The 22,257-nt window shown below is 36.2% G+C and overlaps 1 protein-coding gene across 1 annotated transcript in view; it reads right to left on the bottom strand.

Moving 5' to 3' along the window:
• Positions 1-22,257, bottom strand: part of LOC125230961 (dual 3',5'-cyclic-AMP and -GMP phosphodiesterase 11-like) — a 306,906-nt gene that overhangs the window by 185,653 nt on the left and 98,996 nt on the right. Inside the window, 1 exon segment of the mRNA XM_048136282.1 lies at positions 14,577-14,718. Within this exon segment, the coding sequence (XP_047992239.1) occupies positions 14,577-14,718 (142 nt within the window).

Genomic DNA, 22,257 nt, shown 5'->3' with positions numbered 1-22,257 from the left:
TTTGAAAGAAAGGTACAGTCGGCTAAGGTAAAGTCTGTGCCAAAAATGATTTTTTTGCAAAAAACTTATTATAAATTGGGAGGTGAATTTTTATATTATCTCTACATATTATTAAGAAGAAAAACCGGCCAAGAGCGCATTGGACCACGGTCAGTGTAGGGTTCCGTTCCGTAGTTTCCGATATTTTACATATTGACAATTTAATAAATACCGTAATTTGGGGTGAATAGGGTTCCCGGGGTATATAATGCTATTATATTTAAATAATAATATATTTATGTAAATAATATATTTACAGACATGAAAATGTCTGTCAAAGTAGGCATTCAAATTTATTGGATTTTTTACTCATTTTAACTTCATTTTTGTGTGAAATTTTGGTAAGAATTTGTTCATTATCCTTTTGAATGTAGTGTATACTTACACTTCTAAAGTTTATGTTTAACAGAAAATCATAAGACATATTTTCATTTTTATAATGGTTTTCATGAAGAAATCGATGCAACTGTGTTGGGGAACTTTTACGGGATGAACAAATATCCGCGGCCTGAGGGGTGAATAGGATCAATAATGGGGGGACGTTTCCCCCCATTATTGACCCGTTGGTCGCAAAGGGGGTGAATAGGTTTACGAAGGGGGTGATTAGGGTCGGAAGAGGGGTGAATTGGGATGTGTAGTCAATGGTTGTCAAATTGTATAAAAGATATATAACTTACCTAAAGTGATGTTTTTATGAATGACGCAATTTATACGTCAATGTATTGCTTCGTAGTTAGACTAGATACAATAAATTAACATTTAGAAATGTTAATCACACTTCTGTCAACCACAAGTCAACGTTTCTACTTAAGTCCACAAAAATCACCCATGGTTGCTATAATATAAACGGATTACTTTAAAATAAAAATCATAAGTATGAAACTATACATCTAGGGAAGAAATACAATTATTTTGTTGAATAATTTTTGATTTGTTATTTTCAAGTTTATATAAATAATAAATTCTCAATTCGCTCAAAGGTTGGAAGAGATCCCTTATAGGTATAAGTTCGCCTTTGTACACCATAACTATACTGTATTTTTATTTCCTAACTTGTCTTATGTACAATAAAGTGTTCACATACATACATACATAAATTGAAATAGATATCATACACGAAAGAAAAAACGACAAGGCCCACTGGTGGCCGAGCCGGGAATCGAACCCGGGTCTTCAGCTTACGCAGCTAACGTCATTACCACTAGGCCACCCGCCCGCCGTGTGGTACCCGACGAAATTTCTCTAGTGTGTGTTATCTCTGATAGGCACATTTTGACCACCTCGTATATGAATATTTAAGGCCCTTTTGCACCAACCACTTAACTCAGGGTTAGTGGGCTGTCAACTGTCAAATTCCATGTAAAATGGTGGGTTAACCCTCAGGTTAACCCTCCATATTCGTTGGTGCAAGTGGCACTTAGAGGATTAGGGTATAGCGAGAGAGATGGCGGATTCGATTCCCGGCTCATCCACCAGGAGGCCTTGTCGTTCTTACTTTCGTGCGTGATATCTATTTCAATGCATAAGTATGAAAACGGTTATGACTTTATTTTCAAGTAAGTAATTTTTGCTGATAAACTTTTTTTTCGGCATTCAATTTGGTAAGGTATGCTCCCAGCCGAAGATCAGCGCTGATGAAGAGGCACCAAAGAAAACACGTCCGTTCCACCCACAATCAGTCGGCGCCTAATTACAAACTACCCACATTTGTCACAAATTTATTTCAAAAATACTTAAGTCATTATCAGTTTGCCGTTAATATTTGTGGGATATTAAATTGGACCAGGAGTGATATTTAAAAAAAACTATACATTTATAACCTTTTGAATTTTGGAATTCGGTTAAAAATCCGGCCAAATGAGAATCTATTTTCGCACAATTGTAAAACTAAATTATCTTTACTAGTTACCTCCAAAATACTAAATGAAATGACATCTGTAGTTTGCATAAATTAGTAACCCAATTCACCTAGAGATGGCGCTGTACTTTGGGCTACTTAGTACATCGTTTTCTGAAGATTTTGGGTTCATGGGGTCTGAACGGGTATGAACTAACTTAATTTGTGGTGAATAGGGCCAAAACCGACTTTTGAACGTCGATAGCAGTTTTTTTACGTGCCATGCTAATTTTTTACACAAAAAATCTTCCAGCGGTGTGAACGTCGGGTTGTCTTTGAAAATATGTCGTTTTATTTAGTAATTTTCGCTCACCCTAACGTTGGGGTGAATAGGGTCGGGAAGGGGGTGAATAGGGAAAAGTGCTAGGGTTGACTTTTTTGGATTACGAATAAAACCTGACCTGTCACGAGCATATTATATTTATTTTATCAAAAAATAAGGAACTAATATGTTATGAGTAGTCGGTAATGTATTAATAAAATAAATTTATCGAAATCTAGACATATGATAACCCTAAACCAACCTTTATAGTTATATGGTGCTCTGACACAGTGAACAAGTAAGTATGTTCGTGGGCAGTGCTGATAACGTGTCAAAATATAAGCATAGTTTGTTGCTATTTTTCATGTTTAAATAACTTCTAAACTAACGTAGTGGGTATTAAAGTAAAAGGTTCACAGTGAATATTAGCTTGCCAGACATGTGTTTAGCTATACCATTGTATTGAGTGTTGTATCATAAAGTCAAACTAGGCATTTATTACTAATTATTTACTATGTGGGGTGTCTTTGATCACTTGCATGGGGTAACATTGACCATAATGACACATAGTTGATTATTGTCTGATTATGTCACGGTACTTGTTGAGGCTGATAATTTGATCTCTTCTTGTGATAAATATTGAAACAATTGCAAATAAAGCTGGTTTTTCGAAGATGGTAATTTTTATTTTTAATCAAAGTAACCCCAAAATAGCGTTAAAGAGTTGTAATATTTGACTCTGCGAACCGTTTTTTATCTTTTCTTGAGATAAAATACTTTTGTAAGGGATTACATTCGATTACCATTAAAAAATACATAGGGTAGCAAAGTAACACCAATGTCAGTTTAAGTTTAATAACATCGTTTTTTTTTTGCGTACATTATTTTGTTACCTTTCTAGATTTTTAGCAGGAAAAGACTAAAAAAGTTGATGGTCCCATTTTTTTCTTTTGTTTGTTACGTTACATTGACCAATTATGGAATTTATACGTCTCTAACTTCTACATTTAATGGGTAAAAATACCCATTAAATGTAGAAGCTAGAGAAGTTTAAATTCCCAAATTGGTCAATGTAACCCCAGTTTACGGCAGACACCGTGAACCTTTTCTAATAATTCTCTTTTTATTTGAAAGAAAAATCGTTACGATACTAAAATATGCAATCTGAGATAAAAAAAAATGCTTTTCATAAAGTTACAAACTTAGTTCAGAATTTTTTTCTGTAAAACTTTTATAAATTGTTCTACCTATCAAGTTCAAAATAATTTTCCTAGAAAGTCTTAATAAAGTTCTGCTTTTGAGATTTTTTCATATTTGAGAAAACAGCCCTTATTGCCTGAAATACGGCGACATTGATATTTGCTTTTTCGTATTTTGATGGTATTTTGACTGCACTGTTGTATTTTTTGCCATGCTAATTTGAACCTTATCTCTGAGCGATGTTTTTTAATTTTCAGTCACGTCACAGATGTTTATGACATAACATCTAGGTATTTAGCCATTTAAAAGAAACTACAAGTGGCTTTACAGACGTGGCGACTGCAACTGGTACAGGGCCTAAGCCATAATTTAAAATTATATTGTGATTTTTATATGTATTTGTGTTTTATTTAATGCTAAGTATGAGTTTCAACATTTTCAACTCAAGAAACTGAAATTAAGAGAAGAGACTAGGAAATTGGGTAAGATCAAGAGTCTGATGCAGATAGCGATGGCGGTATTGGATATGATAATATATGCGTCGATATTCCCTGTCTTCCTTTGGGTCTCTGACTTGACTGCTGCTAGCTGTACTCTATTCATTAGGTTTTTATTTTATACACATGCTTTATTTTTGTATAAACTAAATGATAAAAAAACCTAACGACCAAAAAGAATAAAGAAAATATCTGATAGTCTTTAATACAACCCGCATATACGTAATGCACAGCTCAGGCCTCTGAAGACCTGCAGGGCAATCATGGTCGCGCGATAAATGATAAAACATCGGGCCGTCCCTATCGCACTTACAAATAAAGCGATAGGGCTGATGTTTTATCATTTAGCACGCGACCATAATTGTTTGCCTGGAGGTATCGGCCTTCACACACGTCTTTGAAAAATGTTTGCGGGGATAGGCAGGCTGACGATTTTTAATCTAAGTATAGAAAAGTAACGCAAAATGAAGTGCAAAGTAATTTGAAATACACCTAGGTAAACAATCAACTGAGTAAGGAACGTTATCTACATATTTAGGTAGATTAAAGTCACATGAGACATGGACAGAGAAGGAAAGCTAGACGACGCGTATTTTTTCTCTGTCTTCTTGTATGCTACCTTTTTTACAGTTTTAATTTCTCAAAGGAGGTCAGTAGTTGACTACAAACTCAAAATAACACTCTTGAAAAAAATTAAGGGTCACTGACCTTTCACAGTAAATTGAGGTAGTGTGAGTGAAGGGTGTTTGTGTGTGTAATGGGGTAATTTGACAGATTCTGAAAATTCTCCCTGCTCTACCCCCTCTTAATAGATGGTGGAAGAAATTACATGTTACACAACTTCGGAATCATTTTTAAACGCCAAACGCAAAAACTACGGGGTGTTATAAGTTTGACGTGTCTGTCTGTTTGTTTGTGTGTGTGTCTGTCTGTGGCATCGTAGCTCCCGAACGGATGAACCGATTTAGATTCAGTTTTTTTTTCTTTGAAAGCTAAATTAGTCGGGAGTGTTCTTAGCCATGTTTCATGAAAATCGGTCCGTTATGTCGCGGTGGAGGGTTTTTTCTAAATTTTAATTTTGTGTTTAGGTTATTAGTTTATTTAGCTTCATTGATGACGCAACTAGCATAGACCGATCTTTTCTAGTGATGGAGACGACTTGGCAGACTATAGTACTTATTTTTGGTAGTCAAACTCATGCCTTTATGGAAACAAGCTGTAACCGTATACTACGTTAAAAAGGCTTGAGATTTCATTACGGCACGGCACTGAACGTTCGGCTGTGGTAGAGGATCGGGCGAGGAAACCATTTAGAGAATGAAGCATATTCCAATTAAACGATACCTATATATACTATTTCAGTGTCTAAACTTCGGTTTCGATTGCATAAGAGGAAAAATCATCCTATAAATCAATATCCTAATCCTTAATGAGCTGACTACGAAACTCAGTCGTCTGTGTAAGGATGTCCTCTAATACCTATCGATTTACATATTTATTTAATATATGTCTATCTATTATATCTAAGCGCCTGTCTTCGGACATAGGCCTACTCTCCATTCCTCCACGCTTGTCGGTCCATTGCCATCCGCATCCAGTTTTCGCTAGCTAGTTGGCAGATGTCATCTCTCCATCTAAGGAGCGGCTTGCCACGATCGCGGGTGTTAGCGGGCTACCATATAACGTATGTAAGCCGGCGTTAACTTTGTTTCTATTATTGCAATTCAGTTCAGCGCACATGACATGATAGCTCTTATGAACCAATATATTTCAATGTCATATCGCATATCTAACGGCTCAGCCACGACATCGGTCTAAGCGCGACAGCGGTGAGCGGCGGCCATACATTAGAGCAGTGTTTTTCAAACTTTATGGCGCCATGGCCCATTATGACCTCTCAAATTTTTTCGCGACCCCCGTAACTCGTTTCTAATATTAACTATAACTTAGTGCTGAAAGATGTAATAAAAGTTGTAAATTCGATCAAAAAAAGGTAAAGATTTGCAAACTCGTCTATTGCGAATAGTATGCGTAGATATGGGTGTACTTTATCACTTATCACTCAGAGGTGAGATGGCTTTCGAGAGGAAGGGTTTTGATACGCGTTATAGAGCTTAAATCAGAATTATTAATGTTTTTACAATATTGTTGCTGATTATGTTACGATATTGAAAGTAGCATATCTTGCCGGTATCTTTGACCACTTAAATGTTATGATCGCAAGTCTGTAAAGAAAGGGACGAAAACATAATTACAGAAAAAGATAAAGAACGGATTTCTAGCAAAAATTGAGTTTTGGACAACATTTTTACACAGCATGCAGTTTGCGTATGCAGTTTGATTATTTCCCTTGCATGGCTAAAATCATTCAAGAAATATCATCAGATACGGTGGAGGGCTTGCAAAGTTTAAAAAACCAACTCCAAAGTTATTTCTCAACTGAAACATTGACTGGTGATGGAAAGTTGGATTTTGAATATTTTTTTTTAATATTAAGTCCGTTGAGCTGGCCGATCTCAACGCCTCGGTGAAAGAAGCAACATTTCAATTGATGCGTTCTGGGCTAAAAGAATGGCTGAATATCCACATTTAGTAAAAGAAGCCCTTAAACTTTCGATCCCATTTGCTACTTCATATTTATGCGAGCTGACGTTTTCAACAAATAAACACAATTTATTTATTTATCATAAAATAAGTTGTTTTAAGGTTCGAACCCCGGCTCGCACCAATGAGTTTTTCGGAACTTATGTGCGAAATGTCATTTGATATTTGCCAGTCGCTTTTCGGTGAAGGAAAACATCGTGAGGAAACCGGACTAATTCCAATAAGGTCTAGTTACCCTTCGGGTTGGAAGGTCAGATGGCAGTCGCTTTCGTAAAACAAGTGCCTATACCAAATCTTGGGATTAGTTGTCAAAGCGGACCCCAGGCTCCCATGAACCGTGGCAAATGCCGGGATAACGCAAGGATGATGATGAAGTTGTTTTAAGATTAACCTTTTAATTTTCAAGAATTCGACTTTTTTAAGTTAAACAAAAATTTAACCAGCCTGTCATAAGTTTATCTTAAAGCTGAACTTCGCGACCCCCCTGGATAAATGCCGCGACCCCCCTGGGGGTCGCGACCCACACTTTGAAAAACACTGCATTAGAGCGAGACACAGCGATGGGACTTTTCATTCGCACGTATGGCTGCCGCTCACCGCTGTCGCGCTTAGACCGATGTCGTGGCTGGGCCGTAAGTAAATCATATTTATTTTACTACTAGCTTTTGCCCGCGGCTTCGCTCGCGTTAGAAAGAGACAAAAAGTAGCCTATGTCATTTTCCATCCATTAAACTATTTCCACAAAAAAAATCACGCCAATTCGTCGCTCCGTTTTGCCGTGAAAGACGGACAAACAAACAGACACACACACTTTCCCATTTATAATGTTATTTAGTATGGATTGGACAAATATTTCCCCTATCTTCCACCGCTCGGTTACCTTTTTCGTCTTGGTTTATGGTCCCGCTAAGCTATAGGATCCTTTCAACAATTTTTAATTCATATGCAACTGTGTCTGATTGACGCAAAATTATCAGTTATCAAAAAACACGCAGCAAATGTCATGAATACTCACGAATTATGTTTGTAATGGAGCTAATTTGAAATATCTAACCGTTCTAGTAATTTCACCTCATTTGAGCATAATTCGTAAACTACATTCATTCACGAACTATTCAAATTACTACCAACTCAATTCTCTTATTCCAAATTACGCGTCGTTAAATGAACGTGGGTGGACATTTACATATAATTGAAGTAATTGATTGGCCATTCATTACGCTTGTGCACGTTAAGTTTGATTTATCGAATCACTCACTGCTATTGCAACTGAATGAAAGTTATAACGCAATGCGTTTCGGTAATATTTTTGGTTGATGTACAAACATTTCCTTAGAATAGGGTGTGGTATTTCGGCGGTTCCGGGGCAACCTGCCGAATCCTACGCCGAGTCAGACGACGCAACGGAGCCACGTTGTTACGTCGTCGCCCAAATCTAATGATTAATTTGTTTATTTTTTGTATGTCTTTTGTCTTGTTTTGTATTTTGTAGTTGCACAGTGCCTTGGTGTAAACTGTAATGCTGTGTTACTTTTTGATTAAATAAATAAATAAATATTTGCGGGGAAAGTTAAAAGCAATGTGTGGATCCACCGCCAGGGCGGCCTCGAAGAGAAAAGGACAGAGAACTTATTAAAGAAGAAAAGGACAGAGAACTTATTTCGATTTCAATTGGAGGTTTTGTCAACGATAGTCATCTTGGCTAAAAGATGTCAACGGTTCTAAATTAGACCAATGAAATATGATGATGGTCACCTAGATTCTTGGTAGCGACTGCATGTGTTATTGACAATACCAAAATCTAATTAGACTGGCGATAGGAAGAATCAAACCCGATGAAAGTATTTGAATCTGGATTGAATTGGACACGAATAAACTTTATTAGCGAACCAATTTCCATTACTAGAATGACCGTAATAAATATGTAGACCATATGGACCATATGGTAAGAAGCTGCTGGTATTTCCGTGGCCTCACAGCCTGTTCACCGTGTTCCGAATCCGCAGTTACAGTTTTGTGGGATTACCGCATATGCCGCTTAATGATGACATGGCGGCCAATACGCATGTAATGAACGGCTTAACCCGCAGCAAGGCTTGCGATAGGCTTATCGACGTTGTTGGCGGACAACGATTTATACAGCGTTTATGATTAAAGCTACGTTTAGGAGAGGGTTAACAAAAAACAGTAGAACCAAAAAAACTAAAGCGGACGCGTGTGACGGATCGGATATTAAGGTACCAGATGTCGGACAGGGCTGAGCTAATTTTCTCACCGTCTGACATGTTTTATGGCATATCATATTATACGCCGTCATAAGGCAAACGGTTCGCCGGATAAGCTCTCTGGATATTACATAATATATACTCTGCTACAATTATCGGACTAGCTTAGGTAATACACAAGAGAAAGAAGAGAGAAGATTAAAAGAGAAGAAAAATAAATAGGGTACAAGAAATTTGCTAACTCCTCAGGGAGAACGATTTTCTTGACATCTTCAAAGGCTGCAAGAATATGTAACACATTCTTAAGGCTCTTCAAAAAGAATCGTGTCAGATATTTTTGAAACCTCCGTTGTGTAATGTGTAAGGCAGCGTTCCCACTTATAACACCCCGTCGTTTTTGTCGACGTTAAACGTCAAAAAATGTACTGAGGAGACGTTTTTTGAATTACACTTAAGCGGCGTGGCGCGGACGCCCCTTGCGCGCCCCGAGACACGCGACGCATAAGTGGGAACGCTGCCTTACATGTTATTGTTGGTGACTCTACGAGAATGCTTTGCTATGGGTGTGTTTGCTAAGAACTTGTAATTAATGCTTGCAATTTGTAGCGCCTTTGGGACCCATTTCTCAAAACTGAAAGTTACAAGTTACAAGCGGAAGTCTCTTTTTTTTTAACTTGTCATAATATACATTGACAACCACTTGTAAATTGTAACTTGTATCTTCGAGAAATGAGCCCTTGGTCTAGCAGAAAATGTAAAGAGCATCAATTAATTGAACGCATGGCTTTAAATTAAAACTAGTCACTGATCTAATTACGAAACACTACAGGTAATTTGATTTGAAACATCATTTCTCGTTTACGAGTATCCCCGAGTCCTAAACTAACACAGGCGTGATGTTCCAGCAAATGCCAAAGTTTACACTGGCAAACCTGCAACACGGCAACAATGCAAAGTTATGTCTGCTTATCGAGTTTTAATGAGTTGTGGGAACGTGTGTTTAGTATGCAAGCGATGGAAGCTCCATTATGCTCGTAGGTCAGTATTCTGAATACAAGTGATGCAACTTGTCATCTCCAAGTCTTCCTGCATCTATTGAAGTGCGATTAGTGCGATCGGTAAAAGCTGTTATTAGACTCCTTATGCTACATTCGGCTTGACTTGAGTCTTTCTCCAGCAAGATCGGACATGCTGTTATAGAATATCAGGCTGGCCGTATGCAATGAAGAATACCTTCACCGCTGAGAAAAAAAAAACTGACAGGTGACGACGCTGATATGTCTTTCGCAGACAATGCTTTATTTACTGAGATTCTGTGTCGACTCGATAGATCTAATCTAAAGAAATACTGATTAAAATGATGAAGTGATTACAGGTCATATTATCGGCAATTATATTTAAAATGCAGTTTGTGTTGCAGACACATGCAGTATCCACTAAATCTGACGTAACTGTGTTATCTCATGTTATCTCTAAGGTTAAGTCAAGGTCAGCTCTGGTCAATGTTAGTTTACAGACTTTGCGACCTTACTTTACAGGAAGTATTGTGTTTTTATTACACATGTAAAAGCTTTGATAGAATTCAGAAAAAAAATATTTAAATATTGAATATTCAAACTTCAAAGCCCAATCTGTGATCTGTCGACTGCGGTATTTGATGACCGTTGTACAACCCCCGCGATGACGGCCGTGTCCATGGGCGGCGGTAATCGCTTATCATCAGGAGATTTGTGTTCCGTGCACACTGATAGGTCGCGGTCGCGGTCGTTTTACGACGGACGTCCGCGTAGTGTGTTCCTAGCTTGACTCAGGAACGAATATCTGTGCTCATCACACAAATAAATGCCCTTACCGGGATTCGAACCCGGGACCGCGGCGCAGCAGGCAGGGTCACTCTCACTACCGACTGCGCCAGACCGGTCGTCAAAAGTAGATTGCCTTTGAAATCCATACTAATATTATAAATGGGAAAGTGTGTGTGTCTGTTTGTTTGTCCGTCTTTCACGGCAAAACAGAGTGACGAATTGTCGTGATTTTTAAGTGGAGATAGTTGAAGGGATGTAGAATAACATAGGCTACTTTTTGTCTCTTTCTAACGCGAGGGAAGCCGCGTGCAAAAGCTAGTATATCTTAAAAAAAGAAGTAATGTTGCTCATGTGATATAAAAGTCAGCTTATAATTTATATCAAAATCGCAACATAGTAGAGCGGCGAGAGGGTCTCGGGAAAAGTTGATGTGACTGGAGAGTATACTGCTGACAAGTGGTATCGTTGTGATCGGTACACTTTACTGAGTACGAAATAATGACTTGTCACTTTCTCAGACTGTGGGGGGGTTAACTATGACGTCACAAAGATCGCGGTGCCGGGTTTAATTTTTTTGCCAATTTGTCTAGAACCCCTTATCCAATTTTGAAAAATGAGGTGTCGATTGAAAGCGTATAACATGCTGATTAAGATTTATTATATGTGAAAAGTATAGTTTTGTTAGTTATTTTTTAATTAACAATAATGCAAAAAATACGTTTTTTTTACTCTCTTTTTTGATTTTTGTGACTCAAAAAGGCAATGAAAACGGCCACTTAGCTAAAAAATATGTTATATAAATCATTTAACTACATTATTAAGCTATCTGTTGCTTTTTGAATTTCTACGATCGGATAATAAATGAGCAAACTACAACCACATACCTGTAGGCGGGGGAGTACCGCTTGACACGCGTTCCCATACATTCGGCGTCTACCAAATTACACCTCGCGCAAAATTCGTTTCAAGCAGATATACCTCTAATCTTATTCATCGTAACCTATCAATATTGATATCATTTGAAAGCACAATTAAAGTACTTTAAAAAACAATGTCAATCATTTTTTTAAAATCAATAATCGCCAGTCTGTGGTGGTTACAAAGGAAAAAGTGGGTATGCAATTTGACTGGTTTCCTAGGTTTGATACCCTAGACGAGTTTAAAAGGGGAGGTAAAGGTGACATATGGGTTTTTCTCTGGCCTAAAAGCTACACAGAGGGTCAGGGAGAAAAAACTAGGGTTTAAGTTTAGTTTTAAGTTATTTTTCCTTTATTTGTTGATTTTATTGTGTTAAATTTTTTGTAATTTTATCAAGGATACACGTTGGTTTCTTTTGCTAAAAGTTGCCTTTTTTATGAGAAATGTTATGAATTTTATGGCTTTTTCCGATAAAGACTAAAATTAACTTTCAAATAAGGCCACATAGTCATACTTTTACTTATATAATATTAAGGGTATGACTATGTATCAGTAGGCCACATAGTCATACTTTTACTTACATAATATTAAGGGTATGACTATGTATCAGTATGACTATGTGGCCTTATTTGAAAGTTAATTTTAGTCTCTATCGGAAAATGCCATGAAATTCATAACATTTCTCATAAAAAAGGGAATTTTCAGCAAAAGAAACCAATGTGTATCCTTGATAAAATTACAAAAAAATTAAACACAATAAAATCAACAAATAAAAGAAAAATAACTTAAAACTAAACTTAAACCCTAGTTTTTTTCTCCCCTGACCCTCTGTATAGCTTTTAGGCCAGAGAACAACCCATATGTCACCTTTACCTCCCCTTTTAAACTCGTCTAGGTATCAAACCTAGGAAACCAGTCAAATTGCATACCCACTTTTTTCCTTTGTAACCACCACAGACTGGCGATTATTGATTTTATGAAAATGATTGACATTGTTTCTTAAAGTACTTTAATTGTACTTTCAAATGATACCAATATTGATAGGTTACGATGAATAAGATTAGAGGTATATCTGCTTGAAACGAATTTTGCGCGAGGTGTAATTTGGTAGACGCCGAATGTATGGGAACGCGTGTCAAGCGGTACTCCCCGCCTACAGGTATGTGGTTGTAGTTTGCTCATTTATTATCCGATCGTAGAAATTCAAAAAGCAACAGATAGCTTAATAATGTAGTTAAATGATTTATATAACATATTTTTTAGCTAAGTGGCCGTTTTCATTGCCTTTTTGAGTCACAAAAATCAAAAAAGAGAGTAAAAAAAAACGTATTTTTTGCATTATTGTTAATTAAAAAATAACTAACAAAACTATACTTTTCACATATAATAAATCTTAATCAGCATGTTATACGCTTTCAATCGACACCTCATTTTTCAAAATTGGATAAGGGGTTCTAGACAAATTGGCAAAAAATTGAAACCCGGGACCGAGATCTTTGTGACGTCATAGTTAACCCCCCCACAGTCTGAGAAAGTGACAAGTCATTATTTCGTACTCAGTAAAGTCTACCGATCACAACGATACCACTTGTCAGCAGTATACTCTCCAGTCACATCAACTTCAAAACTAGACGACTTTTTTCAATTCCGCCGCCTTACTAACAGTAGGTATTTAATTAATCCACTCTCACGGCAGATGCCAATGCTACGAAATGTTGCAATATTGGAAAACTTTGCACATACCTACGTCTGTGCGTCTGTCTATCACAATGACATGGGAACCCTAATAAATAAGGCGAAATAATTCTCTCACAAAAAATAATAATATAAGGTACGGTACGACGCCTTTCAAACAACCAGGCCGACCATTCCAAAAGCAATTTCATCTATTCAACTCAATACAACTTATATTAGAAAATCTGCACTTTCTCAATCAATTATATTTTTATAATAGGAGCCGTCGCATTGTTGTTCGAAAATGGTAAATAAATCTCCATTATGTCTTCATTTTTACTTGATTAAAGTATTGAGTTTTGCTATCATTTGAGGAGCGTCTTTTCAAAAGGGCTTATTTCCATTTTTTCTTTTTTTTAATGCAGTTTTTCTTAGTATCGAAAATTACGTGTTGTTTTGAGATTAAAGCTCAAAAAGTCTCGCCTTGATCTTTAAAAAAAAGAATAACATCAAAGTTTAGAACAAATTTTGAAGAATGTGTAATGATTATTTATGTGGATAAACCAGTGTATGTAGTACAACAACATTGATATCAACTAACTTAATACAAAATCCAAAAATAAAATAAAACTATATTAAAATAATAACATTTACGCTACAAGGCCACAACAAAAGGGCTTACTTAATTCCCAAAAGTGCTTAATTCTCAAAAACATATGGTAATTATGTAATTAAATATTTATTTAGGTACACATGTTACGTTTGATGTAATCATAGCATTAACGTCAACTTACAATATTACAATTTTGCAAATTAAATATTAATTTCAAAATAAATACCGTGGAATTATGTTTTTCTCGATTTCCCAAAAAAACTTCAAAGTGGAAATAAGCTCTTTTGAAAAGACACTCCTCATTTTGTACTCTGGATAAGCAACGAGTTGTGCTCTAAAGCACTGTTTTTCTGCGGTAAATTTACCCCTACTAGCCATCGATAGCCACTGGAGAGACGAAGTGCAAAAAGACTTTCGTGAAAGTCTGTCAACTAGCCAGTAACACATGACAGTTTTTGGTGTATAGGTACATAGTTCTCACTTCGGGTCGTTGCGTCACAGCAGTAAGTAAGTAAGTAAGTAAACCATCGACAGAGTGTCTTCAAACACTTTCAGAAACTATCGCTGGGAGGACATTATAGAGAAGGCTTGCCAGGTGACCACATGCACTGCGCTCGCAACTCTTTCTGCCCCAGGTGCCGTAGCCGAATGGCATATCTGCGACGCGGAAGAAAAACGAAAAGCCGCGAAAGGTAGTCTGGCTCTGTCACGCCAATACGCAAGAGCGATAGAGATAGATATCTACGAGCGTTTCGTGAGCGTTTGTACCATTCGGCTTCGTACCCAGGGTATAAGGCTAAAAGATCAGGCAAAATCTGCTGAAATGTGTACCCAATACCAACCTTAGGAAATAATCATGCACAAACTCCTGATTCTCATCGAGCCAGGCCTCTGTGCGTGCGCATTCTGCATCGTAGCAGGTGGTCGCGGGCACTCCGCCGCCCGCGCCACCTGCCGGCTCCTCTATGCTGCGCAACTGTAGACCTGAAACAATGGAGACTGTGGTTTAATAAAAAAGTTTTAAAAAATTACGCTATGCTATGCTCGGAAAAACATATAAAAACTCAAAAACGCAAATGATTAATCTGTATGTCTATGTGATGTTGAATTCATTCACCTTTTTTTCTGCGGAAGGCAGATGTTGTCTAGCTAGCTAATATTAAAAGAAACTGGGAATACTGTGAATTACCAAATTTTATGCGTAAATTAAACTGATACATTTCTTCCCACTATGCTGAACTACTAAGGTATCTATATTGTAATAATTTTTAAATAACCTTACAGATCTGATCTCGTCCAAAGCGAATTTAAAGAAGGGTTATAATAAAAATAAAAAGCAAAAAACATAAGCGATGAAAAGCTAGATATGATAAAGTAATTAACACTTTGTACGATATGAGTATGACCAAATGAATGAATTTAAAAGCACTATTCATTTGATTTAAAATCCTATAGTTTACACACCTTACATCTAAAATCTCAGGTTTATTGTATTTACCTATTTGTTTAAACCAAAAACAACATGAAAATAGTAATCCAGCCATAAAAATTGTAATATCCGACTACCTCTATTCTCCCTGCAAAAATATTTACGAAATGACATTCATATCATGTCATCGTCAAATGAACGTCAAATTTATGTCAAATTAGTCAAATCAAGGTGGCAACGAACCTATTCAGTACTTCAAAGAGTATGGGGTAAATAGACCTATTGGCGTTCCGTTGTTGGCAATAATCATATACCCGTGAGCATTTAACAAGCCCAGAACAAGCCATTCAGAGAGGTAGACGTAATTATTGGAAAACGTAACCATGTAAGGCACTTAGGAATATTGTTTAAGTGGTTTGTGTGCCAATCAATTACAGCTGACGAAGCCTGCGTTACTGCTTTTTCAAATGTGATTAGTGTTATTGTTTTTAATTTAAGATTGCCTGTGTAAAGCCTGACAAGATTTTATTTGACCCTGAAACAGTGTCGCTATAAACCGCTTTCATATGGCAATAATGTGCCGACGTCATATGTAATGGGGACAGCGTGTACCCGATACCCGATAACATTTATAGAAAATTAAAACATGGTTTTATAGAATCAAAATTTAATAAGCAAGGTTTTAAGACTCACAACTTTTTTTCGCACAGCCTAAAATCCATGAATATTGTGCCTTAATCAAGTTGTCGAGGTTTATTTTCTTTTTGAGTGGGACCTTGTTATTGAACGGCCTCCTTAATTCTATAAATATTTTTCACGGCAGAGCTACAGACACTTTAAATAAGAACAACACATAATATTAGGCTAAACGCGAAACCAACTAATCAATACAGGAGAACCGCACTATATTTTTTTTTTTGTAAACTGTCAATACCGGACGTGTCAACAACCGATTTCAGAACATTGGTATCGAAATGCTGTGAAATCCTTCATCCTTTTTCGTTGTACGTAATTTATCAGTATATTTTCGTTCAGTATATTTTCACTTTTATTATTATTATTTTGGGGAAAATTGCGATGAAACCGTTAGAAAATTTAAATTATTTACATCTTGTTTACATCACTGACATTCGATGACTTTCGACGACGGGTGTCAAATAGTAATCCATGCCAGTAAAAGAAATTAGTTCAGATAAAAATCCGCAACGCGGCGAGGAAAACTTGTCAGGCTATAATATGTAAAACGTTATGTTTTTAATTAATAAAGTTTTTTTTTTTGTATCTTATTACAGGTTAAAATGTTGAATGCATATCATCATCATTAGCCCTTGTGAATGAGCTGAGAAATTGCATGGAGAAATGATGAATGAATTCATTGATTAATTCGTCATGAACTTTTGCAGATAATTTAAGCAGCATCTCTGTGGTCGAGCGACAGCATCAATTCGTGAACGGCATAATCTATACGTTATAACATTTGTTACCTACAAGTAAAATTAAAATTTGAGTTCGTATTTCATGCATAGCTGCCTAGATTACCTATAGGAGAACTTGGTTGTGCAGTGCCTACGAATAAAAATATTATTATAGTCTATTCTACTACTTAAATAAATAAATAAATATTATAGGACATTCTTACACAGATTGACTGAGGGCCACGGTAAGCTCAAGAAGGCTTGTGTTGTGGGTACTCAGACAACGATATATATAATATATTAATACTTATATACATAGAAAACATCCATGACTCCTGAACAAATATCTGTGCTATGCACAAATAAATGCCCTTACCGGGATTTGAACCCGGGACCGCGGCGTAGCCAGCAGGGTCACTACCGACTGCGCCAGACAGGTCGTCGGTCGTAAATTACTTAATATTACCCAATATTAGGTAATTTAATGAGTTTTTCGAGGAAAACTAGTGTGAGAGCCAATAGGTCCAACTTTGACGAAAACGCGTGTTTTCCTCAAACAAGTTGAAACTGCCAAGAGCGGAGTCCAAGTTGGCTGCGGTTAGTTATTTCCGCCGTTTTCCACTAAACTTAACTTGTGTTACTTCTTTTTCTTTGAAAAACTACTGAAAGTAAAGGAAGCAACTATACTCTCTTTAAGTTAAAAAAAAAACTCGAAGCCCACATCATTCAAAATATTCCACTTGCCTAAAAGCGGACCTGTACTGCGCACAACATGACTGTGTTCTCGAGCATCAGTTGCGACCAGAGGAATGCGTTCAATTATCCTTCTACTCGATTTTTAGAGCCGTAAACAGGTGCTACTGTACCAGTTTAAGACGATACGATACAGGTCAATTCTCCATACAAACGCTCTCGACTATTTCCTCCCTGATTTTTGAAGATAGAGCAATGATTCTTTCAACACATATTATAATTATTTTTATCTGTGTCGGACCGTTTTGATTTTATTGCTATTTGTAGTGTATAGGTGTCTCGAGTACATATGGCAGTCGGTGTCCGAGAGTGATGGAGCACGGACGTGCGGTGTGTATTGGCGAGCCAACCCGATGTATATAGTGTAATAGCGTGACATTACAAGTGGCGACGAGGATAAAAGCAAGTACTTACCACGTGAATCTAGTATTCGGAAAAGATGGGATAGAAACATAAGTAACATAACCTATAAAATCGAGTAACGATGCGCCATGATGCACCGTTATCTTTTTGTAAACAGGTTTGGTTACCTGCCGTTTTAAATTACTGGCATTCTTAGTAGTTTCGGAACGTAATGAAGCTAAATGAAAGTGTTCATTAAATACTACAAAGCGAAATGATTATAACGGCAGTTTTTCAAGAATTAAGTCAAAACCAAATAAAAATAAATGAAATGTTATTTCTTTCAACCGTGCGAATATAAACCTTAAGCAGGTAACCGATAGATGTAATTAATAAAATGTTTGAGGCAATTGACAACATACGGCCAGCCTTCCTAGATTGTCATGCCTATACAGGTGTCGGTGTGTGGCTCCTACCTACCTAGTAAACGGTTTGGTTACCTACCTAGATTGCCAAATGTTTTTAGGTACCAAAATGTTATTTGGGTTTATGTGTAGTGGGTTTATAAAATTGATTTATTATTTACATAAATCACAGCCCGGAATCATTACAATAATTTCCGTCCAACCAAGAGAAATGATATTTATTTTTAATTAGTGAAGTTACCATCTACCTGTTGGTTGGTTTAATACACAAAATTATGTGATGTTGCTAAATTTATAAATGGTTAAGCTATTTACCTAAATAAGGCATTTACTTGAATGATAAAATGTTGTACAACCATCACACTTAAATGTCCTATGGTAGCATTAGTCGATGTTTGAGAGTAAGGTGAAAACCAAAACAAACTAGATAAATACTTACCTAAGTATACTTCCTTACAGGGGTGAATTTACGTAAAAGTAACGTAAGTCACGACTTCATTAAGTGGTTATTTGAACTACAGCTGCAAATGAAAGGATCTATGCATATGTCGGGAAAGTAACACTTATTTAGAGATAGATTATCACTTGAACGTGAATCTTTTGAATTGATTGAACATGCCATAAAATCATGACTTATTAGTCTCTCACTCTTGTCGCGGATTGACTTACGTAAACATTCCTAACGCCGATTTCGAGCAGTTTTATCTGAGTATTTAATTACTTAAAAACCAGAAAACCAGATGGGTTCACATTAAGTGCTAAATATACCTAAAAGTGATATACAGGATGGTTCTTGATAATGAACCTAACGACGTGTCAAATTTAACGAAAAAAAAAACACGGTATAGAAAAAAAATACATTTTTGAAGCACTTATGATAAGCAGTTTCCATCTAAGTATTAAATTACTTTACCAGTAAAGTCGGCAGAAAAAAAGAGGCATTAAACGGATATGCAACTCTGTACATTCAATTGTATCGAACATTTAATTGGCACCTAAGTACTATGAAATTTTATGCCATTTGTGGCTGAAAATAAGGCATTAAATTGCGAATTTGGAAACAGCACATGGAGGTGCACTCTGTACATTCAATTGTATTGTTTAGTATCGACCGTTTAAATGGCATCTAAATACTATGAAATTTTATGCCATTTGTGGCTGAAAATAAGGCATTAAATTGCGAATTTGGAAACAGCAGATTACAGAATCTGGACATTTAATTGTCATGTGTGTGAATTGGATAACAGAAATTCTGGTTATTAAGCTAGTTAATACAGCAGATTACCGAATCTGGACATTAAATTGTCATGGAAAAAAAAACCTACTGGTAACAGAATAACAATGACCTGACCTGTACAGTGTGCACGGCTCATTCAAAGCAGATAAAATGTATCTGGTCATTAATTTGACATGACTTTAGCCTTACGAGGATAAATATAGATATATGTGGAACCAGCAGATTACTGAATCTGGACATTTAATTGTCATGTAAAATAAATGAAAAAAAAAACATACTTACCTTGGTTAAGGCAGATATATTTATCTGGTCATTAAATTGTTGTAAACATAGTTAAACAGCAATTAAAAAAAAAAAAAAAAAAAAAAAAAAAAAAAAAACTGAACATTGAATTGTTGCAAATATGAGCTTAATGATAATAACCTAAACACGAAGTAAATTACGGTTATACTGGTTGAACGTGCGCTTAAATGACGCTTAGATCAGATGATAAATGCTATCTGAGCCTTCAATTGTCATAATAGTAGATTGACGTCGGTCAATAAATATCATTAAATTGAAACCGAAATAAATTACACATATGAAAGAAAAAAATACCAAGGCATCCAGTGCCTGAGAGTCTGAGATAACTACCCCAGTAAAACACTCAAGTACAATGACTGAGTACTTTGAGATAGCATAAGTTGAAATATTTTCAATATAATATATTTTGACTTGTGTTAGTTAGAATCATTAAATTGATTGGGTACAGGTTGCCCCAAGAAAGTCCAGTATGGCTTCTTAATTGTCGTTGGAGGCATTTGACAGCGAAGGTGATCCTACATCAGTAGGAGTTCGGTAGGAGCGCTGGAAAAGAGCACTCTTTATATACCTAGATGCCGCTAACGTCAATCAGAGTGAAAAGAGTGAAAAATAAATAAATAAATAAAGACAGTTCATTGGTTTGACATTGCATTGTATATAAAAAAAACACGTAGTGGTGCAGCTGAATTGAATAAAATTAAGCGAACGCTTGATACATTTCAACAACGCGGAAAAAAAGAAGTTGCTAACTCTGCTTACCGTCAACAAGGCTTTGTCAGTATGGGTGACCTCAAGAGAAAGACATGCCTATTTAAGTTGATCTATGATAGATTTTCAAAGACAATCTACGTCAGTTGAAAATCATTACAAAAATATATTGGTACTGAAGGTACTCGTTATCAGTTAGGGTAATAGGTACATACTGCAGAGATTCATGTAGGTGAATCTCATACAAGTCAGGTGTCCAGTTAAAACAAATAAACTAATGGATCTGTGAGCCTCTATTGAACTAATATAGAAAAAAAAATAAGAAATAAAAATGCTGAACTTGTTTGCGTAATTTCACGGGAGGATATTGAAATCTCACTAGTGACCTTATTTCGTCTGGTCAAGAAAATGAACAAAAGGACAACAATCAGCGGCTGAATCAGCTTTGTCTGTAGTGATTGTAAAATGTTAAATAATCACAGATTTCAATGCTTCACGTCAATTATCTAGGTACCTAACTACTTACAATGCACATTATTTAGAAGTTAGGGAACATGATTCTATTCTATATATAAATGGATTGATAGACGGATGTGAAGTTAAGGGTACAACTGAGAGAAATTTGCCTTGTGAATCTAACAAACTCGTCTTGTTGCGTGTTTATCTGTTTGAAACAATAGTATTTTAGTAAAGGGAATAAATCACAATATTGATGATACAAGTCGAATTTGTACGAACCAAACAACAAGGTCAAACTTGTTAAAATATATTTTATTGAATCAGCCAAACATTATGTTTAAATCAATATGTGACATGTGCTTTTACAAAATCGACTTGTTGGTTTAAATAAAAGATTGGTTCAAAAAAAAAAAAAAAAAAAAAAAACAATAATATTTCCTCCCACGAACGCTCCGGCTGTGGAATGAGCTATGTCAAGGTATTCCCCGATGAACTACAGTATGGGGTTCTAAAAAAAAAAGGACTATACAAGTTTCTAATGGGTCGACGACGCGCATGTGACACCCCTTGAGTTGCAGGCGTCCATAGGTTACGGTGACCGCTTTCAATTAGGAGGCCCTATAACTGTTTGCCACCGACGTGGTATAAAAAAAAATGTAGAAGGAAGTGTAACTACACTTAACAACATCAAACTTGTAGTTGGAATGAAAGAACACGTAGGCGCAATTAAAAAAAAAAAAAGAAAATGTTGAACGAACATTAAATCTAGTTGTTTTTCTCTCCGTGTGACACATAAATAAACGCTGAGTCTGTCAAGATATAACATCTCCTGAAGGAATTTAAAGACACAGCTGCAAAAACAAATTCAAATCGTGGTACCTGGGGAGAAACACTGTGCTTACCTACTACGAGGTAGTTACCTCGTAGTTCGGTGAGCTGTATAAGTATTCTGTTACTCCTGTTACTCCGGTCAATTTCAGTATGACTTGATGCCTTGTAAATGGGCATGCTGATTTGTTCGGTTAACAGCGCAAAGAAAGTAAATGAAGGAGATAATATTTGGGTAATAATTTAGATAATATTTTATCAAAGGAATGGAATGCACTCCCACCATAGATGTTCCCAGAAAAATACGACCTCGGTCTCTTTAAGATAAAAGTGAATATGCTAAGTATTACTGAATCGGTGAGCTCCATCTTCGACTATATCTTCACCTTCCATCGGGTGTGACTATGGTCAATCGCCAATCAGCCAAAAAAAAAGTGGTTTTGTAATTTCTTTAATAATCATATTATAAAATAGCCTAGCCTAAGAGTTAAGATCTTAAGATAGATAAAGAGATAATAATAATAAAAAAAAGATGTTGATAAAATACTTTAAAAGAAAAGTGTTATCTAAAATATATACATACTGTGTAGATATAAATCGGATGTTAGTATAATTGGGTCAATT

Source organism: Leguminivora glycinivorella, chromosome 11, assembly GCF_023078275.1.
Source record: "Leguminivora glycinivorella isolate SPB_JAAS2020 chromosome 11, LegGlyc_1.1, whole genome shotgun sequence".
Taxonomy (NCBI): Eukaryota; Metazoa; Arthropoda; class Insecta; order Lepidoptera; family Tortricidae; genus Leguminivora; species Leguminivora glycinivorella.
This window is presented reverse-complemented; position numbering and strand designations above follow the sequence as displayed.